The 23683-nt window shown below is 45.2% G+C and overlaps 1 protein-coding gene across 1 annotated transcript; it reads left to right on the top strand.

Moving 5' to 3' along the window:
* Positions 1-5208: 5208 nt before the first annotated feature.
* On the top strand, positions 5209-21456 carry crybb3 (crystallin, beta B3). The gene is made up of 5 exons (XM_070887916.1): positions 5209-5283; positions 8044-8162; positions 15046-15178; positions 18583-18725; positions 21150-21456. Exons 1-5 carry the CDS (start codon positions 5209-5211, stop codon positions 21325-21327), a joined length of 648 nt encoding a protein of 215 aa, XP_070744017.1. The 3' UTR covers positions 21328-21456.
* Positions 21457-23683: the final 2227 nt, after the last annotated feature.

Raw genomic sequence — 23683 nt, 5'->3', positions numbered from 1 at the left:
GCTCCTGCCTGTTGTATCTTTTAGAAAACATATCTGTTCCTTTTAATGTGCAGACAAGAAATCATGGGGCGCAAATGGCTAACGGGTTACGGCAGTAAACAGCTCCTGATCATGATCCAATGGCTCTTGCTGTCATCATCATAGGCAGTCCCTCGGAATTGAGGAAGATTTGCTGCCACTCTAAAAATGACTCCTTGAGTGGCTGAACAGTCCCTGTCACAGGTGGGACAGATACTCGTTGAGGGGAAGGGTGGGTGGGACAGGTTTGCTACCTGTGCTTGATTTCTGCACGCTCTCAGCAATGAGACTCGAGGTGCTCAGCACCCTCCCGGAGACACTTCCTCCACTTAGGGCGGTCTTTGGCCAGGGACTCCCAGGTGTCAGTGAGGACGTTGCACTGTATCAGGGAGGCTTTGAGGGTGTCCTTGTAACGTTTCCTCTGCGCACCTTTGGCTCATTTGCCGTGAAGGAGTTCTGAGTAGAGCGCTTGCTTTGGGAATTTCGTGCCTGGCATGCGAGCAATGTGGCCTGTCCAGCGCAGCTGATCAAGTGTGGTCAGTGCTTCAATGCTGGGGATGTTGACTGGACGAGGCCGCTAACATTGGTGCGTCTGTCCTTCCAGGGGATTTGTAGGATCTTGCAAAGACATCGTTGGTGGTATTTCTCCAGCGACTTGAGATGTCTACTGTACATGGTCCATGTCTCTCAGCCATACAGGAGGGTGGGTATTACTTATAGCCCTGTAGACCATGAGCTTGGTGGCAGATTTGAGGTCCTGGTCTTCAAACACTCTTTTCCTCAGGCGGCTGAAGGCTGCACTGGCACACTGGTGTTGAATCTCGTTGTCAATGTCTGCTCTTGTTAATAAGAGGCTCCCAAGGAATGGGAAATGGTCCATGTTGTCCAGGGCCGCACTACGGATCTTGATGACGGGAGGGCAGTGCTGAGCGGTGTGGACAGGCTGGTGGAGGACCTTTGTTTTACGGATGTTTAGCGTAAGGCCCATGCTTTAACAATGCATGAATGGTCATTAGGTTAGAGTACGATTGGCCTCTATCGTGATCACAAGATAACTACAGACAAGGAAGGCCATTTGCCCCATCTTAATTCATCCATTGAGAATGACCCTAACGCCCCTGCATTTCAGCATCCAATTGTTTCTTAAATGCTTCCAGGGTTTTTGCCTCCATTGCTGATTATTGCTCTGCATTACATAGAAACATAGAAAATAGGTGCAGGAGTAGGCCATTCGGCCCTTCGAGCCTGCACCGCCATTCAATGAGTTCATGGCTGAACATGCAACTTCAGTACTCCATTCCTGCTTTCTCGCCATACCCCTTGATCCCCCGAGTAGTAAGGACTTCAACTAACTCCCTTTTGAATATATTTAGTGAATTGGCCTCAACAACTTTCTGTGGTAGAGAATTCCACAGGTTCACCACTCTCTGGGTGAAGAAGTTTCTCCTCATCTCGGTCCTAAATGGCTTACCCCTTATCCTTAGACTGTGACCCCTGATTCTGGACTTCCCCAACATTGGGAACATTCTTCATGCATCTAACCGGTCTAAACCCATCAGAATTTTTAAACGTTTCTATGAGATCCCCTCTCATTCTTCTGAATTCCAGTGAATACAAGCTCAGTTGATCCAGTCTTTCTTGATACGTCAGTCCTGCCATCCCAGGAATCAGTCTGGTGAACCTTCGCTGCACTCCCTCAATAGCAAGAATGTCCTTCCTCAAGTTAGGAGACCAAAACTGTGCACAATACTCCAGGTGTGGCCTCACCAAGGCCCTGTACAACTGTAGTAACACTTCCCTGCCTCTGAACTCAAATCCCCTCGCTATGAAGGCCAACATGCCATTTGCTTTCTTAACCGCCTGCTGTACCTGCATTCCAACCTTCAATGACTGATGTACCATGACACCCAGGTCTCGTTGCACCGCCCCTTTTCCTAATCTATCACCATTCAGATAATAGTCTGTCTCTCTGTTTTTAACACCAAAGTAGATAACCTCACATTTATCCACATTATACTTCATCTGCCATGCATTTGCCCACTCACCTAACCTATCCAAGTCACTCTGCAGCCTCATAGCATCCTCCTCGCAGCTCACACTGCCACCCAACTTAGTGTCATCTGCAAATTTGGAGATACTACATTTAATCCCCTTGTCTAAATCATTAATGTACAATGTAAACAGCTGGGGTCCCAGCACAGAACCTTGCGGTACCCCACTAGTCACTGCCTGCCATTCTGAAAAGTACCCATTTATTCCTACTCTTTTTTGGTTGGATATGTTGACCATCAAGTCTACTAAGACTCCTATGGCTTTTTGAACTCATTCTTTAGCTACTATCTCATTTGTGGAGTGCATGTGTCGTCTATTATACATTTTTCTGTATTAAATTTAATCTGCCATTGTTCTTCTCAATTACATACATGGTCCAACTCATTCTATAATTTCTGAGCTATCTCCAAATCCACTGCCCCTCCTACTTTCCTATTTGCCTATTTTCTCCCATATCCTAAATCACACCAAGGCCCACTTCCCTCATCACTCCTGTGCTTGCTGACCTACATTGGCTCCCAGTCTGGCAATGCCTCAATTTAAAAAAACCTCAATTTTAAAATTCTCATCCTTGTTTATAAATCCCACCATGGCCTCGCCCCTCCCTATCTCTCTAACCTCCTCCAGCCCTACAACCCTCTGAGATTTCTATGCTCCTCTAATTCTGACCTCTCATCCTTGATTTTCATCATTCCACCATTGTCGGTCATGCCTTCAGCTGCCTACATCCTACGCTCTGGAATTCCTGCCCTAAACCCCTCTCCTCCTTTAAGATGCTCCTTAAAATCTACTTATTTGACTAATCTTTTGGTCATCTGTTCTAATATCTCCATATGTGGCTCGGTGTCAAATTTTGTTAACACTCTTGTGAAGAGCCTTGGGACTTTTTTCTACATTAAAGGTGCTATATAAATGCAAGCTGTTGTCGTTTAGCATCCTTAGCAAATGTGACTAATTTCTTGGTGTACATTATAATTAGTAGTGGTCCCAACACTGATTCCTGTGGCACCCCATTCAGTGCCTCTCTCTTCGCACATCCCATTATACTCATCCAACAAGTACCTGCTGTTTTCTACCTGTAAGCCCATTTCTGGAAGTGTAGATACACCTGATGGAGCTTTCCCATTTAGGATGTCATTTCCTCAAAGAAGTCAAGAAGGTTGGTGGGACAGGACCTTCCCTTTCTGAACCACGATACCACAGGAAGAATGATGATAATGATGACCTATTCCATAAGCAGAAAATACAGATCTTCACCCGTCAGATGTAGCCTTCCAATCACAATCTCCTCATTGTAACATACTATTTTACTGCACATATGCCATTCTGCAACAAGAGTTTGCCTCCCTGTTTGTTCTGCCAACTGATGCATCTTTTCTGCTAATGCCGACATCCTTCTTGCGTAGCACATCCCACAAGCAGCCAATCTCTAGCCCACAATGTGCTTTCTGTAACTCTGTTTTGGTCTAACTTGAAACCAGACTAAGTCACTCCACCACATTACTGTCCAATTTGATTCTCCCTTATATTTTTGAATTATAAAGCTGTTTATCCCCTCATTAAGGCTGTCACAAATCATTAATGCAGTGGCTGCAATAGCAGTTGGGTCCCAATGAAAGTGTCGAGGACAGCAGTCTGGGGCAGTGTTGATTTTGGCATGGTTGGTGCTGCGAGTTCTCATTTGCTGTAAAATTGCTGATCAGGGTCCAGATTTTAATCTTTCCCAAATCACCGGGCGGGGTTTGGGAGATTTTGGGGAGTCTGTGGGATTGAAATGTGTGTGCTTGATCTGTGCCGCTGACAATCAGATCCGATGATGTTCGCTCGATTCTGCTGCGTCGGCTGACGGGAGATGACAGCAAATTCCGATCTGCGACCGATCTGAGGCCATAAATAGGCCGGCAGGTGTGGGGAAGGAAGCAGCAGCCAGGTTGGAGCCGGAGAACAGGAGAGGCGCTGAGCCCGTACGGTACCCACAGGCTGTCTGGTCACTTTGCTTCCCAGTTACAAGTTACTGTTTTTGTGAAACTTAACGATCTTGCTTGCTTGCTTTAATTCAATAGAAATTTGACATCTTTTCAACATTTGCACTTTATTTAAAATTGAGCATAATTATAACTTTTTTAAAAAGATTTCGTATTTTTCTTATCAAAACTTTTGTAATTGTTATTTAAATAGGTTTGTAACTTTGTTTCAATTTTTAAAGATTATTTCCCTTTTTATCTACAAAAATTGTACTTTACAAAATTTGTTAAACTATTTTATTCCTTGTCGTTATTCTGATAGTATTGGTTAAATACTCCAGAATACAGTACATCAGATCCATATCTGGTCGTTTTTAGCCATGATATGGTCATTGCCGTTTCTCTGTATAATGCAGAATAATCCCTATTTCCACTTTAAATAATGTCCTCCTCGTGTTGCAGACCAAGTTCTGGTTGCTGCTAATATTTCTTTCACAGTAACTTGCCCCCTTTCCCATTTGGATTTTGAGACCCACGGATGTGGGTTGGGGTCCAACATTGGCCCCGTCACTCAATCCGTCCCTCCTTGGACAACCGCGGCAGTGAGTTGCTTTCTCCGTCCAGAAATGAGGCCTGGGGAATATGGGGGGCCGGGGCCTGAGGAATATGGGGGGGGGGGGGGCTGAGGAATATGGGGGGCTGGGGCCTGAGAAATATGGGGGAGGGGGGGGCCTGAGGAATATGGGGGGCTGGGGCCTGAGAAATATGGGGGGCCTGAGGAATATGGGGGGCTGGGGCCTGAGGAATATTGGGGGTTGAGGAATATGGGGGGGGGCCTGAGGAATATGGGGGGCCTGGGGAATATGGGGTACCGGGGCCTGGGGAATATGGAGGACTTGGGCCTGAGGAGTATGGGGAACCGGGGCTTGGGGAATACGGGAGGGCCGGGGCCTGAGGAATACGGGAGGGCCGGGGCCTGAGGAATATGGGAAGCCGGGGCCAGTCACTGTCCTCGCCGCCTAACATGGTCAGGAGCTGGGAGTGTGGCTACATATCCGCTCCCTGCTACAGTCCGGCGTTGAGCACTGCAATGCTCGACTATTGCCAGAGAGTTGGTCCACTGTGGATTGCAGAGTCCATTGTAACAGGTTTTATTGCATCTGAAGGTAATACGATGGCAGAGGAGCAGAGCGTCCCGGATCAGCCAGCAGCTGGGAAAAGCCTCCCTGGACCAGGAGCAAATTACAAGGTACCCAATACAAGTACCCTTCACCCAGGACTCGCCCACACAGCTCGAAGGTCGGCGTAACGTTAATTCCTGATTCTTTTGTGCTGTTGTTGGTAAATTGGCATTTCAGACCAACTTTTGTTTCATATCCTAAATCTGAGATCTTCAGAATGATTTTTGCATTTGAGTGAGGAGTGGATCGTCGAATTGTCTCTCGAGTGTTTCATTGCGTGTGTTGGGTGCTGAAGTGTGACATCCCGTACATCATCACATCGGGTATCACTTTTCTTTAAATAAAGCAGTTCTACGTTTTAGGCCATAATATTCATCAGGGGAGTTGATGAGAACTTTTTTCACCCAGAGGGTCTGGAACCCACTGCCTGAAAGGATGGTAGAGGCAGAAACCCTCATCGCATTTAAAAAGTACTTGAAGTGCTCTAACCTACAGGGGTCGAATGACCTCCTTCTGTGCCATAAATTTCTATTATTCATTAATCATTATCCGTAATGTCAGATGCAGTCCAGTTAAACCCTAGTTATACCACTCATTAAATTATGGAGAATTTTGATCATTCTCCTTCAGATTCTAGGGCTGTTTCATTTTTTGTTAGAGGTAGTTGACAGTTACATAAGAACATAAGAAATAGGCCATTTGGCCCCTGGAGCCTGCCATTCAATAAGGTTATGGCTATTCTTTGAGTTAATGCAGCCAAATCACAACTGCTGGGCCCTGGGTTTGAATCCAGCACAGCCTAAGAGGTGAAAGTCTACCCTCTCTGTCAGTTTCAAGCATCCTATGTTAAATAAGTTTGGAGCTCTCAACCTGCCAGTTTCTATTGGGCATGAGTCCATAACACAAAACTGCCCTGAATTTTACATTGCTGCTAAATGTAATTCACACAGAGGGGCCAGAAAGAAGGCTGATGTGCAAATAAACTCTAGTTCATTGGCAAGCAGTAACGGGTGTTGTTTTGATGTTGGTGTTGAGGCATATTGCTGGGTCAGCAGAGAGGGAGCTTTGCCCTCTGTCTGGCTGTGCAGCATTTAATCTGGCAGAATTTAATGTTAACATTGGATGCCTGAAATGCTCCATTCAGCAGCACTGGTATCCCTCCAGGCCATAGGCAGAGGAGTGTTCAAATACCCTCACCTCACCCCTCTCCCCTAAATGTCTGATTTTTTAATTATTTTGTCGGACCATTCCTTCTTTCGAAAGGATGTACCTTAGATCACTTGATGAAACATAGAAACAAGGAGCTAGATAGTCCTGCAGTTCCACCAGTGAAAACTGATTAGGTGTGCTTGTGCTTCTAAATGTTCACCAGGATATTGCAGTAAATAGAAGCAAAGTCATTGATAGACTAGCAGCACATTACCGATGCTTGGATTTCGTGCTTTAGAGTCTTTGTCTGACAAGACTGTTTTTTCTTTTCATTTGTTTTATTTGATTTGTTAGATTTAATGGAAGGAATAATGTTTCTATTTGAACCTATTGTGAAATTCCTATTTAAAAAAATAGACCTTTTGCAGTAGTTTTGTTTGGTCTAGCAAACTCATATAAAACTCTCCCCAAAATAAATCCTGTTTATGTCATTGGTATCCCTTGCCTCATAGGGGCAACATTTACTGACATAAAAACATGGGGCCATAATTTGCTGGCAAAATAACGGTGAGGCTAATGGCGCTCGCCATTATTTATGTATAAATGGTACAGCAACTTCAGGCAAGAAGCTGATGCATTGTTAAACTCAAATATCCAAATGAGGAAGTCCAGAACCAGGGGATACAGTCTTAGGATAAGGGGTAGGCCATTTAGGACTGAGATGAGGAGAAACTTCTTCACTCAGAGTTGTTAATCTGTGGAATTCCCTACCGCAGAGAGTTGTTGATACCAGTTCATTGGATATATTCAAGAGGGAGTTAGATATGGCCCTTATGGCTAAAGGGATCAAGGGGTATGGAGAGAAAGCAGGAAAGAAGTACTCAGGGAATGATCAGCCATGATCTTATTGAATGGTGGTGCAGGCTTGAAGGGCCGAATGGCCTACTCCTGCACCTAATTTCTATGTTTCTATGTTTGATGTCCAAGTTCCGCCGCTTCGCAAAAACGACATCTCACTGTCTGCCTCACCATCGAAATGCATTGAACGCTGTGAAGTTGCTGTATTTGTGCTGTAGATACGAACTAAACTTGTCACAGAAGGCCAAGTCTTATCCATTTCAGTCCAAATACCCATTTAACAACGTGGTACGTGTTAATTACTGCCCAGTCAACCTCTCTGGCACTAAAAATGAACTATTACAAGTGCTGAGTCTCATTCCTTCAGGTTTTAATTGTTGGAGATTTTAACTGTAATTTTTTTTATTTATTTTACTTTTCTTTTCAGTTTCTTTTTTCTCTCTTTATTTCTCTTTTTGTACCTGAATTGAATTCGCTGACTGATTAATTTACACACATTTTTCAGATTTTGTTTCAATGCTTCAATTTGATTGGTTAAGAGATACACAGTTGCTTGTCCTGTTCACTCAGGTCCCAGATGCCCGGTTTCCCTTGCTGTGATGTTATCAGCTCGCACTTTCAACAACTTGCCACGCAAAAAAATTGAAAACCTAAATGTGCAAGGGCAAGTCTAACTAACGGCAGACACCGTTAGATGCCCTGCCTCAGCAAATTATGGCCCATGATGTTTTACCATCTAACCCTGACAGCTTTATAATCTCACAATCCAGGTTGTTACCCATTATCTTTCATTAACCTATCTTATTTCAACATTTTTAAAGCTCACGGCTTATGAGCTTGAGAATTTCCAGGGACGCAAGTCTGAGTTTACTGGAGAATGTATGAACCTGGCAGAAAAAGGATTTGAAAAAGTGGGATCAATCCATGTGGAAAGCGGTCCGTAAGTATATACAAGTATGTAGATGTGAAAATAACTGAGATAGCCTAATGATTAGACAGGTTAAATGTAGATAAGAAAAGGCTGATTGTTGTTGAGGTCCAAAGATCTCTTTCAGACAATCTTCATCTCCTGATTTGTGTTCTTGAATTTTTCTGGACTCTTCGAGTGTCCATATTAACCGCACCGAGTGACAATCTGAAGTAGTTACTGTTGCTGCTTAAGTAACTAGCAACTTGAGCTTTGCTTTCTAGCAAGGACAGATGTCTCGAGAATTTGGCTAGGAGCATAAAAAGACTTGGAGAAATCGTACCGAGGTTGTCCAGCAGTCGGGTCACAAATTTCCACTAGTTTAACAGGTGCTTCAGGAAGGCAGGTTCTGCAAATGATAGTTAACTCAGACCTTTGTGCAGAAGAAATGGTTCCAGGCAATGGTACTGTGAAAGAGAAGTCTACAAAGAAGTGAAGCTACTGGTATCCTATGCAGATCTTTTGGATTGATACAGGAAGTTGTGGTACAGTTGCAACAGCTGTTGTGATACTATCATGAATATGGAGGTCCAGCTTAAGCACCAGTCACTCTTGTAATGGTGCTTCAGACACAATTTTGTTGAGGATCGACAACTTGACCACAGTATTCTATTGTTTTAGAAGATAAACTCTGGCATGGAATAGACTATCTCCATAGTGCACTGGTCTTCGTGGCTTTCGAAGCAAGAGGCAGCTTTTCTCTCCAGCCTGCCAACAGGGCTATGGTATTCCATCACTGAGTGAATACATTATTTCTAGGATGTCGACTGCTGAAGATGGAAAGCCGAATGGAGTCTTTTTGGGGATTCCTACTCTTCTACCAGCTTTTAGAGCTATCTTCACCACTCGTGTTGGCTCAGGATAGATCAACGGTGATTAGAATGCAAAGGAGCTGAATAGAGTTTGCAAACCTTTTAGTCTGGGCAGTTATTGCGGTCAAATCCTTCTCAACTGTTAGTGGCCTTGTTTTTTCAGCACCAAAGATAACCCATCACAGTCTGCCCACTGTCCAGTCCTGGTTATATCTGCTTGTGATTATTTGGTCCCCAGTGTCATCAGCAAAGAGAACAACCTCATTCTTGATGACATTTAGTGAATTATTGTTGAAGATTAAAAACAATGAGGCTGAACACTTCCCTCAGAGACCTTTGTGATAGTTGGGATGATAAAGATGGATATCTATCCATTATGATCCAATCTTTGCAGCTCCTGATGAAGTCAGGGATCAGGTTCTGTAGTTCACTGGATGTATTACAAGATGCTAATGAGGCTGGAATGCTTAATTCTATCCATGTCTCTAGCAATATCAAGGGGTACAGCTCTAATTTTGTGCTAATCTTGTCTTCTAGTTCTGCCCTTAATAAGGAGCCTCCCCACATCGACCAAATATCCCCTTCCATAAGTAAAACTGTCATGTATGTAACCACAATGTAACACCACTGTATTACTGTATACACTCAACCTAGATGCACACCTTGACTACAAGGGGTGAACTTGTGGGAGACACTCCTTACCTGATCACACAGGTACAAAGAGGGAGGTCCCACGCAGGGTCATCGTCTTTGGAGTCCTGTGAATAAAGAGTTAAGGTCACAGAGTGACCTTGTCCCCAGAATGTGCCTCGTGTGGTTTCATACTGTAGAGTAAGGACCTTACATTGGCGACGAGAAACGGGAATTCTTGACCCACGAGAATGGCCACCGGTAGCACAGAGGAACGGTACCGTGTTGGGGAAGACTGGGATGATTTTGTCGAGAGGCTTCAGCAAAGCTTCGTTACGAAAGAATGGCTGGGGGATGCAGCGGCCGACAAGCGAAGGGCTCATCTTTTGACCAGCTGCGGACCAAAGACTTACGCGCTCATGAAGGACTTACTAGCACCCGAAAAGCCGGCAGACAAAACCTTTGAAGAACTTACCAAATTGATCGGGGAGCACCTCAAACTGGCGAGTAGCATACATATGGCCCGACACAGATTCTACACCCATCGACGTCATGAAGGACAGAGCATACCGGACTCCTGCGTTTGGCCAGCCTCTTTAAGTTCACAGACGCCTGCAGGGGGGAGATGCTAAGGGACTTCTTTATCGAGGGCATTGGTCATGCGGGAATTTTCCTCAAATTAATTGAGACCAAGGATTTGACCTTGGAAGCGGCGGCGTTGGCTCAAGCTTTCATGGCGGGGGAGGAAGAGACGAAAATAATATACGCGCGCAATTCTGCCTCTAACGCGGCAATGGATCAGGGAGTCAACATCATTAATGCGACTCAGAGCCCCGCAGGCAGGCAGGGGCAGTCCGACACTCCCTCGGCAGCAATAGACCCCAGAGTAGGACTTCAACAGAGACAATGGCAGGCTGAATGGACATTCACGCCATCACAGTGGACAATGCGGTCTGGGATGGGGCCATTGACATCCACCAATAGGGTACTTAAGAGCAGTCAAAGGGACAGTCAGCGCGGAATGCCTGGCCATAGTCCCTTTGTTCCCAACAATGGAAACTTTAACTCATGCTGGAGGTGTGGGGGAAAACTCAGCTAGATCTTGCAGATTTCAACAGTTTGTCTGCAGGAACTGCAATCTCAATGGCCACTTAGCTCGAATGTGCAGGAAGCCTGCAACCAGACTAATATATGAGGTGGATGAACCAGAAGAGGTTCTTTGAGGCAGGATGACTTTTGGGGCAAATCGATGGATGCCGAGGTTCAGTGGGTCCATGTGGTGAATATTCACAGTTCATACACCAAAACGCCACCAATGATGATGAGGGTTTTATTAAATGGTATCCCAGTACGCATGGAGCTGGACACTGGGGCCAGCCAGTCACTCGTGGGCGTTCAGCAATTTGAGAAGCTATGGCCACTTGAAGCCAGTAGACCCAAAATAGCACGTATTGAGACACAATTACGAACTTACACTAAAGAAATCATTCCGGTGCTAGGCAGTGCAATGTTGGCTGTCACACACAATGTGCTAGTGAAGCGGCTGCCACTCTGGATTGTCCCTGGCAATGGTCCCGCACTGTTGGGGAGGAGCTGGTTAGCCGAGATGAACTGGAAATGGGGGGATGTTCACACAATGTCATCTGTGGAGCGAAGTTTGTGCTCACATGTCCTACAACAATTCAATTCACTATTCCAACTTGGCGTCGGGACTAAAGAAGTGATACACATCACCCCGGATGCCAGGCCAGTGCACCACAAAGCCAGAGCGGTGCCGTATGTGATGTGGGAAAAGATCAAGAGCGAATTAGACCGGCTGTTGAGAGAGGGCATCATCTCGCCTGATGAGTTCAGTGACTGGGCGAGCCCCATCATTCCTGTCCTAAAAGCGGATGGCTCTGTCAGGATCTGTGGCGACTACAAGACCACGATCAATCGGGTGTCCCTACAAGATCAATACCCGCTCCCGAGAGTGGAGGACTTCTTCGCCACGCTGGCAGGCGGCAAGCTATTCACCAAGTTGGACCTCACTTCAGCCTATATGACCCAGGAACTGGCCGCCGAATCTAAACTACTGACCACTATCACCACGCACAAGCGACTGTTCGTTTATAACAGGTGCCCGTTTGGCATACGATCAGCGGCCGCGATTTTTCAAAGAAACATGGAAAGCCTGCTTAAATCCATTCCTGGAATGATCGTATTCCAGGACGACATCCTTATCACGGGTCGAAACACCGAGGAACATCTCCACAACCTGGAGGAGGTGCTGTGCCGACTGGCCCGGGTAGGCCTGCGACTCTAGAAGTCTAAATGTGTGTTCTTAGCTCCTGAGGTTGAGTTTCTGGCAGGAGGGTTGCTGCAGATGGGATTCGGCCCACCGAATCCAAAACAGAGGCGATTCGATGAGCACCCAGCCCCTGCAACACATCGGAGTTGCGTTCATTCCTGGGACTATTTCGGGAACTTTCTGCCGAACTTGAGCACGTTGTTGGAGCCGCTACACGTGCTCCTGCGTAAGGGTTGCGATTGGTTTTGGGGGGACTGTCAGGAACGGGCTTTTGATCGGGAGTGAAACCTACTGTGTTCAAACAAGTTGTTGGCCCTTTACGACCCCTGTAAAAAAATTGGTTCTGACATGTGATGCATCGTCCTATGGGGTTGGGTGCGTGTTGCAGCAGGGCAATGCTGAGGGTGAACTACAACCTGTGGTTTATGCCTCCAGGTCGCGCTCTCAAGCAGAACGGGGATATGGGATGGTCGAGAAGGAAGCGCTTGCATGTATCTATGGTGTAAAAAAAAATGCATCAGAACCTCTTTCGTAGGAAGTTTGAATTAGAGACGGACCACAAGCCATTAACATCCCTGTTGTCAGACAGCAAGGCTATCAATGCCAACGCATCAGCTCGCATACAGTGATGGGCTTTCACGCTGGCTGCTTATGACTACTCCATCTGGCACCGGCCTGGCACTGAAAATTGCGCTGACGCGCTCAGCAGGCTTCCACTGGCCACCACTGAGGGGGCAGCGGAGCAAAGCGCCGAGATGGTCATTGACAGCGCAGGCTTCCCCATCACAGCCCGCCAGATCAAAATCTGGACAAACAGAGATCCCCTCCTATCCCTGATTAAGAAATATGTCCTGTCTGGGGATTGGACGCCCGCACATGGAGCATGCCCTGAGGAGGTCAGACCCTTCCACAGACAGATGGATGAGCTCTCTATCCAAGCTGACTGCCTACTATGGGGCAGCCAGGTAGTTATGCCCATGTTTCACAAGCTACAAATTCCGAGAGTTTATGTCGGGCAGTGGCATCAACCACGTCAGGACTGCGCCATTCAAGCCGGCCGCCAGTGGCCAGGCGGAACGTGCGGTCCAAATCATCATTAAGCAAGGTATGCTCAGGATTCAAGGACCCTCCCTACAATGCCGCCTATCGCATCTCCTGCTGGCCTATAGATTCCAACCGCACTTGCTTACGGGGGTCCTGCCCACAGAGCTACTAATGAAACGGACACTCAAAAATCGGTTGTCCCTCATTCACCCAGTCCTGACCAACATAGTTGAGGGCAAGTGCAAGTCACAAAACGAGTACCATGACCGTAATTCGAGGGGGAGATGTATAGAAATAAATGATCCTGTATTCATCCTCAATCATGCCATGGGGCCCAAATGGCTTGAGGGCACTGTAATTGACAAAGAGGGGAATAGGGTCATCGTGGTAAAACTCAACAATGGTCAGATATGCCGTAAGCATCTGGACCAAGTTAAAAAAAAGGTTCAGCATCGACACGGAGGAACCTGAAGAAGACCACACCGCCAGTGAACGAGCAACAAGAGCAATCGGAAGAATGCACAGTCTCTGCGGTCAGCCCAGAATGGCTGGAATCACCACAGGTGACAGACACTCACGTCAGTGTCCAACAACCAGAGCCCCAATTGCGGCGCTCCACGAGGGAGCGTAGACCACCTGAAAGACTAAACCTATGATCCCAATAAGACTTTGGGGGCAGTGGGGGGGAGATGATGTCATGTATGTAACCACAATGTAACACCACTGTATTACTGTATACACTCAACCTAGATGCACACCTTGACCACAAGGGGTGAACTTGTGGGAGACACTCCTTACCTGATCACACAGGTACAAAGAGGGAGGTCCCACGTAGGGTCATCGTCTTTGGAGTCCTGTGAATAAAGAGTTAAGGTCACAGAGTGACCTTGTCCCCAGAATGTGGCTCATGTGGTTTCATACTGTAGAGTAAGGACTTTACAAAAACAAATAACTTTGTATGTGTATTACAGAATACAAATAATTGTCAAAGCCAGAGATTGCAACTGCTAAGTGCATTCCTGTACTTTTGTGCTCCTGAGACAGAGGAACTGATAATGCAGTTGAGGTAATCTGAAGTACATTAGTGCTGCATATGCTGGGACTCTATATAATCATGGGTTGAAAACCAAGGCTTAATCATTGTCTGATGCACAGAGCACATGAGAATGCAGCTGCAAATGCTTTGAGCACAAGAAGTCTACACGTGAGCTGTGCACTAGGCTCATTAAGGCCCTGATTTTATACAAGTTAAGGGAGCTACCCATAATGTGACTGAAAAATGCTCCAGTCACAGTGTCCAGTTCGAGAGAAGGCAGAAGCAAAACATGCCCTTTTTCTCCTGGTAGTCCTATCCTAGAACCATCCTTCATTGCTACTGCTCCTGTTGTTTCCCTCCACAAGCTGATTCATGCCATTCTTCACCTAGCCATTTAATAGCTGCTAGCCCTGATAATTCCACCCCAATTCCCATGCTGCTGCCAGCACATCATGTGGTGAGCGCTGGGAGTGCCAGAAAAACATTTAAATAAGCTGATCTCACAGTTATGGTGCAAGGTCAGCTATGTGGGGTTCAGACACATGCAGTGTCTGAGGAGCAGTGCTCCTGGAAACACTGAGCTGGGACCACATTATCAACCCCTTACAGATTCTGGAGGTTCCATGTTCAACTCCAAAATTAACCATAATTTCTGATCCTGATTGCTAGCCTATGTATATTCTGGACATCTGGTGAGGATCAGATTTGTCTTGGCTATGATGCCTTCCTCTACCATCATAGTTAAATGAACTGGTGAGGTGTTGAAAGGCAACTAGTACTCTGTGAATGGGCCCCCAGCAAGAGCCAGCAGGAGCAAATAATTTTTTTTAAAGTTGGTGATTGCCCAAGTTTACTGAACTTAAATACACCGTTAGCATCAATTTGATCAACACGCCATGTCACTTCTGCTGATTGTTGCTAAAACAGCACGCAGCCCAGTTTATCTGAAAGATCTCTGTCCATTCTTATCGCCATAGGGTTATGATGTGCTAGAGTCTGAACTGTATCCCTGCAGTGCTTAGCAATTGCTGATTGTTTCCTCAGATGGGTGGGTTTTGAGCGACAGAAGTTCAATGGCGAACAGTTTGTTTTGGAGAAGGGCGAATACCCACGCTGGGACACATGGTCCAACAGTCACAGCAGCGAGAGGCTGCTGTCACTCCGACCCCTCCACATCGTAAGTACCACTTTATTACAATTTTATTCCACCGCAACCAAATAAAGAAAAAGACAAAGAAATAAGAAATGTGCAGTCAAATAAAGAGACAGGCACAGACGGAGAGAGAGAGAGAGACAGATGTTGTGAGAGAGACAGACATAGTAAGAGAGACAGACACAGTGGGTTGAATTTTAACTCCAAAAAGTGGGTGGATTGGGGTCGGTTAGAGGTTAAAATGAATCTGCCCATTTTCCATTGAATGGAGGTGGGGTGATGGGCGGGAAACCAATCCGCTCGCAGGAGGCGGGTTGGTTATTTAAGTATTATAATGAGGCTGCCTTCATTTTAACAGTCATTCTATTTTTATCTTATGTCGGTCGGGTTTCCCAGCCCTCGGGAAACCCGGCAGGTGAAAGGAGGCGAGAAGGGCTGAATCATGAGCTAAGCGCCTTTACAACAGGAGCGTTTCCTCCCGGCCCAACAAGCTTACCAGTAAACCCAAACCCCCCCCCCCCCCCCCCACCCTCCGCAATCTGTCTGCTCTCCCCCTCCCACCATCGGACCCCCTTCCCCAACCACCATTGGACCCTCCCCTCGACTAGCATCTGCCACCCCCACCCCCCCCCCGAGTCAGACCCATCCGTGATCTCTCTCAACCCCCTAGCGATCTCCGCACCCCCCCCAACTAGACCTACCTGCTTTCAGATGTCAGCCCATAATTCCAGGTTTCCCAACCTCAAAGCAGCCCCCACCCAACCCCCGCTCCCTCCCTGCCTCCAAGCTAAAATCCAGTCCGGTGAGAGAGAGAGACACCGACACCGTGAGTGAGAGAGCAAACAGTGTGAGAGAGACAGACATGGTGAGAGAAAGATGCACACATACATATACAGAGAACAATGCATACACAGTGGAAATTGACACACTTGAAGACACACCACACATACCACACACTCAGCAAGAGAGTGATGGCACATGCATAAGAGAAAGAGGCACACACATAAGAGTGACAGAAGAGCCAATTTCCTGATGTCCCACATATGGAGTGACCCCTTGCATCTAGCATATTGATCAGTGTACAGGTAGACAGACCTGTGTGCAGGGAGCGCCACACTCCTGAATCGGTGCTTTTTAAGATCATGGAGTAAATGTGCACATGCTTTATTATAGTCTCAAAAATGATCTAAATACATATTAATAGGTCCCATAATGGTTTGCTCATGTTTACTTGCTGATCCCTTCTTTATACACTGCTCACCCATTTAACATGGCTGCTTCTGGTTGTCTGTGCTGTTCACATTCTTAAAGCTAGAACTGACTAGTTTATGGCAACTTCTGTTTTGCTGTCTTGACTTGCCACACTGTAGATCTATATTGTTTGTGGAATACCTTTCTGCTGCTTGCTGCTGAGGCTTTGCAATACACAACTCCTTTTGGACAGATCTCCACTCATCGCATTGTTGCTACCAACCTCAACTCCAAAAACGGCTCAGCACGGGTAATCTTTTGGAGCTGCCAATAGCGGTCGTGGGTTTGGAGGAGGTGTTCAGGTAGATGGAAGGAAGGAAGGAAGGTGTGCTTGAACATTGGGTGACTGGTGCCCACCTACAATTGGCCCAGGAACTATGTTCTCTGATCCAGGCCCACCTCGTTGGCTATTCCTCAGGGGATGCTATGAGTTACACTTTCTACTGGAGATCGAGCTACAGGCAAGATCTTACAATGGGTCAGTCCTGATATAGTGAGATAGAGACCACTATACAATGTGAGAGACACATGTGGTGAGATAGACATATGTGTGTATGCATACATACATGCAGTGAGACCCACACAATGTAAGAGACAGAGTGAGAAATAGGCAATGAGGCACATAATGGAGAAAGAGAGAGGCATACTTACACAGCAAAAGACCACACACCAAGAGAGAGTCACACAGCATTAGAGAGTTAGAAATGGAGACACACACATAGCAACATCAAAATATAAACCCACAGCAAAAGGAAGAGAAACTCACAAAGAAAGAGACAGTGAAAGAGACACGAAGTTAGAGAGAAAGAAAGACACATGAACAGCAAGAGAACTCTGAGAAACACACACTTGCAGAGTAACGAATAGGGACCCACATACAGTAATAAAGAGAGAAAGACACACGGATTTATGACCACCGGACGTCTCAAAGTGCTTTACAGCCAATTAAATACTTTTGGAGTGCAGTCACTGTTGTAACAACAGAAGAGAGGACACACACACTGAAAGAGAGGGACACTCGCAACAAGAGAGTCACACAACAGTGGAAGAGAGAGAGACACATAGCAAGAGTGAAACACATATACACACACATCCCACAAGAGAAACAGACAGTGAGGGAGAGACTCGCAGTAAATAAGAAAGAGACACACAGGAGAATGACACAAGCACAGCAAGAGGGATGGACAAACACTCAATGAGAAACAGAAAACACACTGTGAACGAGACATTGAAAGGAAAATACACACAGTGAGGGATGGAGTCACACATATAGCATACAAGGCACATGCAAGATAAGAAGGGATCTGACCTAAGGTAACTGGGGAGAAAAGTTGTCAACTGGTTGACAAATAAGCAGTGGGAAATCTTCAAATACCACATGCATAGAGTTCAAATATACTGAATGCCAATAAAGCAGAAAGGGGTGCATCAAAGAATAAAGTTCCTGGGATAAATAAAAAGATTTTCACAGAACTAAAACTTACAGGGTGGCACAGGATAAATTTAGTGCTAACAATTCTAAAGATAATCACAAGAAGTATAGAAAGTGTACCTACCTGGGAAGGTGAAAAGGGAGATGAGAAGGACTAAAAAGGAACCTGAGAAAATACTAGCAGAAACAGTAATATAAAAGAAAATAGTCCTGATTACCCCTTATCCTTGTTCCCATTGACCTACATTGGCTTCCCTTCCCCCAACATAATACCCTCATCTGTAAATCCCTTCACAGCCTTTCACCAGTCTATTTCTACAACCATCTCCAGCCTTGTATTCCTCTCCTCATCCTATAGTCTTCTGAACCTGGCCTTTTGTGCGTCTTTCTCCCTTCACACCCTCCCCAGTTGGTGACAGGGTCTTCAGCCACCTCTCTCCCTGAAACCCCATCTTTACACTTCTCTGTTTTAGTTACCCCTCTTAATCTCCCCTTCTTTAGCTCAGCTTGTTATAACTATTTATTTCCATTTGTAAAACATCATGACAAACTTTATGTTAAAGATGCTGTATAAACGCTGATTATTGTTGTGTGAATGTAATGGGATTTAAACCTGTGAACTCCCTGTCAAGACTCTGATATTATACTTTTGGACCTCTAGATCACTACAGACAATATTGCCTTCTGGCATCTGAATCTGGTAATGAATGTTCCACTCCACACTCTTTATTTTGCTTTCCTTTAGGATGGCGGTGAGCACAAGATCAATCTCTTTGAGAATGCTGGGTTTAATGGAAGGAAGATGGAGATTGTAGAAGATGATGTTCCCAGCCTCTGGGCTCATGGATTCCAGAATAGGGTAGCCAGCATCAAAGTCATCAATGGAACGTAAGACAACTTACTCCATTTCGAGCACTGAAATTTCCCTGCACAATCTCGTTCTCTTACTGTAGCAGTACTGAGGCTTACTCAAAGACTTCTTGCTACATGTCTCGAAAGACTAATGTGTAACCCACCTTTCTAAAACACTTTCTGAGAAACCTCACACCTGTCAATGTAACATGCGATACTATACCCATACTGTAGAACTATAAAGAGTAATGGATATAGAAATAAGGGCAAAAGAGTCTCTTAAGCAAGTTGTGGTATTACATTTGGGAACAAATGATACCATGGGCCAAAGTGACCAACTAAAGAAGCAGGATAAAAATATAGTGAGGCATCTTTAGGTAAAGAATGCAAAAGTGGTGCTCTCAGGATTGCTGTATCAGACCATGAAATAGAATGATTTTTTAATAGTAGTTTTTAAATAATGTTTACCAAAGAGAAGTGACTTTGTAGATCATTGAAAATTTTGTTAGGTAGACAGAATTAACTCAGGGTAGGTGGTCTGGTGGATAATCTGGTGGGGACCCACTTGCCCGCCCGAATTAACTTTCAGGCAGGCCTTTAAAAGGGCGCAAACTTGCAGGAGGCTGCCAAAATATGCAAACTGAGGTTCTGCGCCTGTTGTGGGACCCCAATTACAACCATCAAGAAGAAATGGATGAAGAATGCACGGTACATACCAATCCCACTTTCTCCAGACCATTGGAGCCCTGTTCCAAATGGTGCGTATTTAGGAGGATCAGGAGTATTTCTCCGGCCCCCACAAAAATCTTCCAGCACGTTGCTGGCCCGTTCTAGCCCTCACCACCGGCCCCCCCCACACCACCCCCCCCTGCCCCAGAATCGGCTCTACTCCCCTCCCCAACCAGGGTTGCCAATCCTCCAGGATTGTCCTGGAGTCTCCTGGAATTAAAAATTAATCTCCAGGACACTGCTGCGAGCAAGCCAGGAGAAAAATCATAGGAGTATTAAGACAAAAGTATTGTTTTTACCATTTTCTTTGAATGCATCTGTTTATTAGGTATAAAAATATTGGAGAGGGGAAAATGTGCTGTTTGATTGACAGTCAAAACGAATCCAATTGGGTAATGAGAAGTCTTTTCACTTTCCCATTGGTCTGGGCATTGTGAGGACGGACGTGTTGGGCAACCAATGACGGGAATGGGTCAAAGGGAAGCAGGAGGACAGCTGATCAAACCTCCAGGAATACAATCAACCAGAGTTTGTAACCTTATCTCCAACAGGCCTTACCTGCCGACTGGCTGCGCGCAGTAGCTGGTCTCATTTGCTCCTGAAGAGTCTTGAGCTGCAGCAGAATGCGCATTTGGCGCTCACAGCTCACCGAAAAAATGTCAATAAGGCCCAAAGCTGAAAGTGGATTGCGCTATTCGAATGTTGCATTGTTCGATGCCTGACTCGAAAGTCTCCTCCATAAAGTCAGCTGAGGATAATTAAAAGATATTTTAGGAGTAAGAAAGCAAGAGATAAGCGGATTATAGACAGTGGCAACAAAGATCCAGATAAGTCATTTTAACCGTGCCTAACTGATCTTCAGAGGATACGTTAGATATAAATATTACACTGGATCAGGAAATTACTTTCGGATAAGACGTTAAACCGAGGCCCCGTCTGCCCTCTCAGGTAAATGATTCCATGTTACTATTTCGACGAAGAACAGGGGAGTTATCCCCGGTGCCCTGGCCAATATTTATCCTTCAATCAACATAACAAAAACAGTTTATCTGCTCATTATTACCTTGCTGTTTGTGGGAGCTTGCTGTGTGCAATTGGCTGCTGCATTTCCCACATTACAACAGTGACTGCACTCAAAAAATACTTCCTTGGCTGTAAAGCACTTTGAGAGGTCCGGTGGTCATGAAAAGAGCTATAGAAATGCGAGTATTTCATTCTTTCTTTTATGACAGATGCATTAAATGAATTCATCACAAACAAAGACTTTGGACATTTCAACATTTTGGCTCAGGAATCCATATGTATTTAGGCGTCAGTAAAATATATACCAAGAAACTCAAGAAATTAAAGGGCGGATTCTGGAATCAGCTGGCTCTGCAATAGAGGAGTGCTGATAGGGAGTGCATTATGGGATATTGCAGACTCACTATCCATGATATTTCATCTATTAATTTTAATAGATGGAAAATTACAGGCTGCAAGTCCACAATTACCTGACCTGTGCTCCCTGTGAACATTGCTTCTTGCGGGGAATTAGCCCTCAAATATCCACAGGGTGCCTGGATTAGATGGGATAGACCAAATAATCTCAGAAAAGCAGTCATGGATTTGGTTCATACATCTAGGAGCTTCGTCAACATAAGAGCTGTACTTGAGGACTAGAAGACAGTGAATGTTAGCCTGATATTCAAAAAAGATGAAAAAAGTATTCTGTGCTCTGTTGTCCTGCAGGTGGGTTGGGTACCAGTACCCCGGTTACAGAGGACGCCAGTACATCTTCGAGAAGACGGAATACAAACATTGGAATGACTGGGATTCTAACCAGCCGCTGATCCAGTCTATCCGCCGCGTCAGGGATATGCAGTGGCACAAGCGAGGCTGCTTCCAGGCTACCCCACCCAGCAGCTGAAGGAGACAGGAGGAGGACCTGAGGCAGGAGGTCAGGGGCAGGACGTATGCAAAGAAAAGAAGAATTAAATAGAACAGAAACCTGACATGCAAGCCACCTGCCTTTCATCCCTGTATTTTGAAAATAATACTGCTGCAAATAAAATGGTGACTGACCAGAACCACCTGTGTATATGTATTTGTTCACTTAAATTTTCTGTTTCTTTTCCTCTTCAACAAAAATAAAATTTAACAGTACCCTTCACTAGGAAGGAGAAAATATATTAGCCAAAGTTCCTGCTCTGATCATTATCCAATGATCCCGACTGGGAAGTGCCTGTGTGTGGATAATGGGTTAGCATCTGTTATGATGCTCCTGAGAAACATCTCACTGTCCAGGTTGGCACATGATGGATAGTCACTTGGGCAAAATGCCAAAGGGCTGCCAGTGACCATGACACTAGACCCATCATTCAGAGCTTTTAGGGGAAGAGGCGAGAAAATTGAGCTATAAATATATTTCTTTTAAAAGAGTTGTGAAAATTTTCCAATGAAACATCTGCTGCATTGAGTTTACCCAGCCACGAACACAACAGAACCTGTAATAAAAGCAGGCTGTTATTCTTGAATGCTGTAGGAATGTGATAATACCTCACTAAAAGGCAAGTGAGACCACTCATCTCCAAATAACAAACAAGAGGGTTGCACTGGTAATGGCAAGTCTCAGGCTGAGGGGCAAACTTCTCGACTGATAGGGCCAAAAAACTCTCCCTTCAAAGTAAACAACAAAAGTAGTGTTTTACCCAGTTTCAACAACAACAACTTATATTTATATAGCGCCTTTAACATAATAATACATCCCCTGGCACTTCACAAGAATGTTATTAAAAAAAAATTGACACCGAGTCATATAAGGAGATGTTAGGGCAGATGACCAGAAAGCTTGCTGAAAGAGGCAGGTTTTAAGAAGCGTCTTAAAGGAGGAAAAAGAAGTGGAGAGGCGGCGAGATTTAGGGAGGGATTCCAGAGCTTAGGACCTAGGCAGCTGAAGGCACGACCACCAATGGTGGAGCATTTAAAAAACAGGGATGTTCAAAAGACCAGAATAGGCGGAGCGCAGAGGTCAGGGCTGGAGGACATTACAGAGATAGGGAGGGCCGAGGCCATGGAGGGATTTGAAAACAATGATGAGAATTTTTAAATCAAGGCATTGCTTAACTGGGAGACAATGTAGGTCAGCGAGCACAGGGGTGATGGATGTGCGGGACTTGGTGCGCATTAGCACATGGGATGCAGTGTTTTGGACGACCTCAAGTTTATGGAAGGTAGAATATGGGAGGCCAGCCAGGAATTGGAATAGTCCAGTCTAGGGGAGATAAAAGCATGGATGAGGGTTTCGACAGCAGATAAGTTGAGGTAAGGGTGAAGATCGGTGATGTTACAAAGAATTGAGGTATAACCTCAAACTCCCAAGGAGAAGCCTGTGGTGCCAGAAGAGCTCTCGATCCAATGAAAGACCACCATAACTCAGAATGGCTTTTATCATCCATTCAAACCACAACTGACAATCACCAGGGAGCAGTCTGTAGGTTCAGCCTCTTAAAATCTTTTTACATTTATTTCTGTTTCAGAGTCTTTCTCTGAGAATGTAAATATTTACCATTAATATTGAGTGGGTTTTAATAGTCTGTGAGTTTGTATGGATCTTCCTCTTTTCTCCATCCCCCTGAAAAAGAGAAAATGATTGGTGCGAGTTCAGAAACAAGAAGTCTTCATACAAAATTCAGCCATTATAAATATCCACAACATATTCTCAGCTCCACTCACAGTTGAGGATGGAGCCAGGTGACCTTAGAGGTTGAGACTGGGAAATTAATAATGGGAAACAGGGAAATGACAAAGACTTTGAACAAATATTTTGTATCGGACTTGATGGTGGAAGACACTAAAAGCATCCCAATAATAATCGATAATCAAGGGACTATAGGGAGGGGGGAACTTAAAACAATCATTAGCACTAGAGAAAAAGTATTAGGCAACTAATGGGACTAAAGGTGAACCAGTCTCCTGAACCTGATGGCCTCCATCCTAGGGTCTTAAAAGAAGTGGCTGCAGAGATAGTGGATGCATTGGTTGTAATCGACCAAAATTCCCTGGATTCTAGGGAGGTCCCAGCGGATTGGAAAACCGCAAATGTAATGCCCCTATTCAAGAAAGGAGGGAGACAGAAAGCAGGAAACTATAGACCAGTTAGCATAACATCTGTGGTTGGGAAAATGCTGGAGCCCATTATTAAGTAAGCAGAACATTTAGAAAAGCATAATTCAATCATGTAGAGTCAGCATGGTTTTATGAAAGGGAAATCATGTTTCACAAAT

This window comes from Pristiophorus japonicus, chromosome 8, assembly GCF_044704955.1.
Source record: "Pristiophorus japonicus isolate sPriJap1 chromosome 8, sPriJap1.hap1, whole genome shotgun sequence".
Lineage (NCBI taxonomy): Eukaryota > Metazoa > Chordata > Chondrichthyes > Pristiophoridae > Pristiophorus > Pristiophorus japonicus.
This window is presented reverse-complemented; position numbering and strand designations above follow the sequence as displayed.

Coding starts and splice junctions, on each gene's coding strand:
- crybb3 (XM_070887916.1), top strand. CDS start 5,209: ATGGCAGAGGAGCAGAGCGTCCCGGATCAGCCAGCAGCTGGGAAAAGC. Junction 5,284..8,043: donor GACCAGGAGCAAATTACAAG/GTACCCAATACA, acceptor ACATTTTTAAAG/CTCACGGCTTATGAGCTTGA. Junction 18,726..21,149: donor ATCAAAGTCATCAATGGAAC/GTAAGACAACTT, acceptor GTTGTCCTGCAG/GTGGGTTGGGTACCAGTACC.